General features: G+C 55.4%; 2 protein-coding genes across 2 annotated transcripts; one reads left to right on the forward strand and one right to left on the reverse strand.

Moving 5' to 3' along the window:
• Positions 1 to 739: 739 nt before the first annotated feature.
• On the forward strand, positions 740 to 1,041 carry SDRG_17324 (hypothetical protein; the record flags this gene model as incomplete). Its single annotated transcript, XM_008623565.1, has 2 exons — positions 740 to 906; positions 987 to 1,041. 2 exons carry the CDS (start codon positions 740 to 742, stop codon positions 1,039 to 1,041), a joined length of 222 nt encoding a protein of 73 aa, XP_008621787.1.
• Positions 1,042 to 1,634: 593 nt separating this feature from the next.
• Positions 1,635 to 2,217, reverse strand: SDRG_17325 (hypothetical protein). The gene has a single exon (XM_008623566.1). It carries the CDS (start codon positions 2,201 to 2,203, stop codon positions 1,694 to 1,696), a length of 510 nt encoding a protein of 169 aa, XP_008621788.1. The 5' UTR covers positions 2,204 to 2,217; the 3' UTR covers positions 1,635 to 1,693.

Consider the following 2,217-nt stretch of genomic DNA (forward strand, 5'->3'; position numbering starts at 1 on the left):
AACTCTGGTGAACTCGCTCTCCCAAAGTATCGTTTGCGGTATCTATCGCACGCTGTCGAGGGTTCACGAAAGCAATATATGAGCCGTATCAAGACGCATAGAGCAGAAGTTAATTGCTGTGGTCAACAGTGTGTGGTATTGTATGTGGCGAACTTGACTTGGATGACAACTAGTGTACATACTAGGCTATGTTACAAGAAGGCGGCGCGAGCTTCGGCGTCGCATCGAGCATGTGCAGAGTGCGTTGGGACGGTGCCCGACTGGACGACTCATCGGCGCTTCTTGGTAGGAGTTGTTTGGTGGTCGGCCGTTGCTGGCTGCGTGACGGCGCTCATTTGGCGCACGTGCTTGGCGCAGTACTTGCCGTTGAGCTCAAAATTGCGGCGCGCCTTGTCGCTCTTCTTGCCTCGGCGCGTGTTGGGTTCGTCGCTCATGGTGGTGGGGGAGCTGAGGTGTGACGGGTAAACTGAAAATGAAACTCAAAGCAACGGAATGGGGTTGCCGAATCTCGGCTTTGGAATTCATTGTGCCACGTCGCTTTTGAGCCAATCAGACGGCGCGTTGCAGCATTTCAGCCAATCGAGCGACATTTCGGCCAATCAAATACGCGTATTGTTTTGCCTGGCCCAAGGACCTTCATTTGAGACGCCACGACCAGCACTGACCATTTTGATGCGCAAGTCCACCGACACTTGACTTCATTTCGGATTTGCCCCACGACACCACAAGCCACTTCACCATGAGCGACGAACCCAACACGCGCCGAGGCAAGAAGAGCGACAAGGCGCGCCGCAACTTTGAGCTCAACGGCAAGTACAGCGCCAAGCACGTGCGCCAGATGAGCGCCGTCACGCAGTCGTCCGACCAGCCAGCGACGCCGACGACGGCACCCGCAAAGAAGCGTCGGTGATCGTGCACTCGAGAAGGTCACAATCACGCCGTCCACAGCCATACAACAAACATCGCACGACGAGACGCGCGGGCAGATACAGCAGTGCGTCCGTACTGCCTCTTTTCCTCTTGCCGGCACGCCACGTGTGAGTGAGTGGTACACGATGGTTGCCCCCGAGATTCGAATTGCCAAGGCCACGACGCCAATTTCGTTGTTAAACTTCAACTTGCTAGAATCAACAATCACGTTGTTCTTCTTCCACGTTGAGCATTATTTTCTGACTTTGTGGCGACGCTTCGGCACGGCGACTGCAACTCCGTCGCTAACGTCGTGTACAAGGCATTGACCAAGCACAGTATATGTGGATGGACGGGCTTGGACCGTTGGTATGACGTGCATTTGGCTCCATGTTGAAACCGTCGCGGTTTAGGGCTCACCGCGCACAAACATAGCATCGCATACTGACAGCTTGCTAAACACGGCAAGTTGCAGCGCTGAAGACGTTGTCCTCAGCGTCATCAAATGTTGTCAATGGGCTGCCTTTAGTCAATGAACACTCCGAGTGTTTTGGCTATTGTCGAGACAGTCCTTGCTATCTGAGTGCCCTGCAAATTTGATATATTGTTTCTCTAAACCATTGACGTGAGATCCAGCTTCACAGGCCGACGCCCGCCATCCCAGATCGCTTGACAATCTTTCACTTTGAGATGCCATTACACCCGAGGTGTACTCCACCACCAAATGCAATAGTTCAGCAAAATAGTCATATTCAAACACAAAACGTCTTTTCCTAGCACTACCTTACGCCATGTTGTACGCCGGCAGCGTGTCCTTGGCGCCAAACGAGCACTGACCAACGTCGTACGATTTCGCCTGCGTCGCCATTTGCGCGAGCGAGCAGCAGCCGCAGAAGAACGAGTAGAGACAGTCTTCGGCCTGCGTGCCCGGGATCTGCAGCAACGTGCGGACTTTGGTGCGGATCTGGAAGAGGTACACGAACGCGACGACGTACAAGGCGAGCTGCACGATCGAGAAGAGCGACGAGACGCCGGCCAAGACGGAGCAGAGCATCATGCAGATCCAGAGACCGCCGTACGCCATGAGCACGCGTCTGTACGAGTACAAGCCGAGGCGGTGCGTGGTCTGCGCCAATGACACACACGGGCAGCAGGTCGCCATGAGGCAGTTGGGCACGAGCGCGTCAAAGCAGCTGAAGATGCCGGCTTCCCACTTGCCGAGCGTGAGGCCCGCGGCGTCGCTGTTGTAGCTGCCGGCTTGCGGCGCAGAGTCGTGCTGGGGCGTCGATTGCATGTCGGTAGCTGCTC

The sequence above is a fragment of the Saprolegnia diclina genome, assembly GCF_000281045.1.
Source record: "Saprolegnia diclina VS20 unplaced genomic scaffold supercont1.266, whole genome shotgun sequence".
NCBI classification, from domain to species: domain Eukaryota; phylum Oomycota; class Saprolegniomycetes; order Saprolegniales; family Saprolegniaceae; genus Saprolegnia; species Saprolegnia diclina.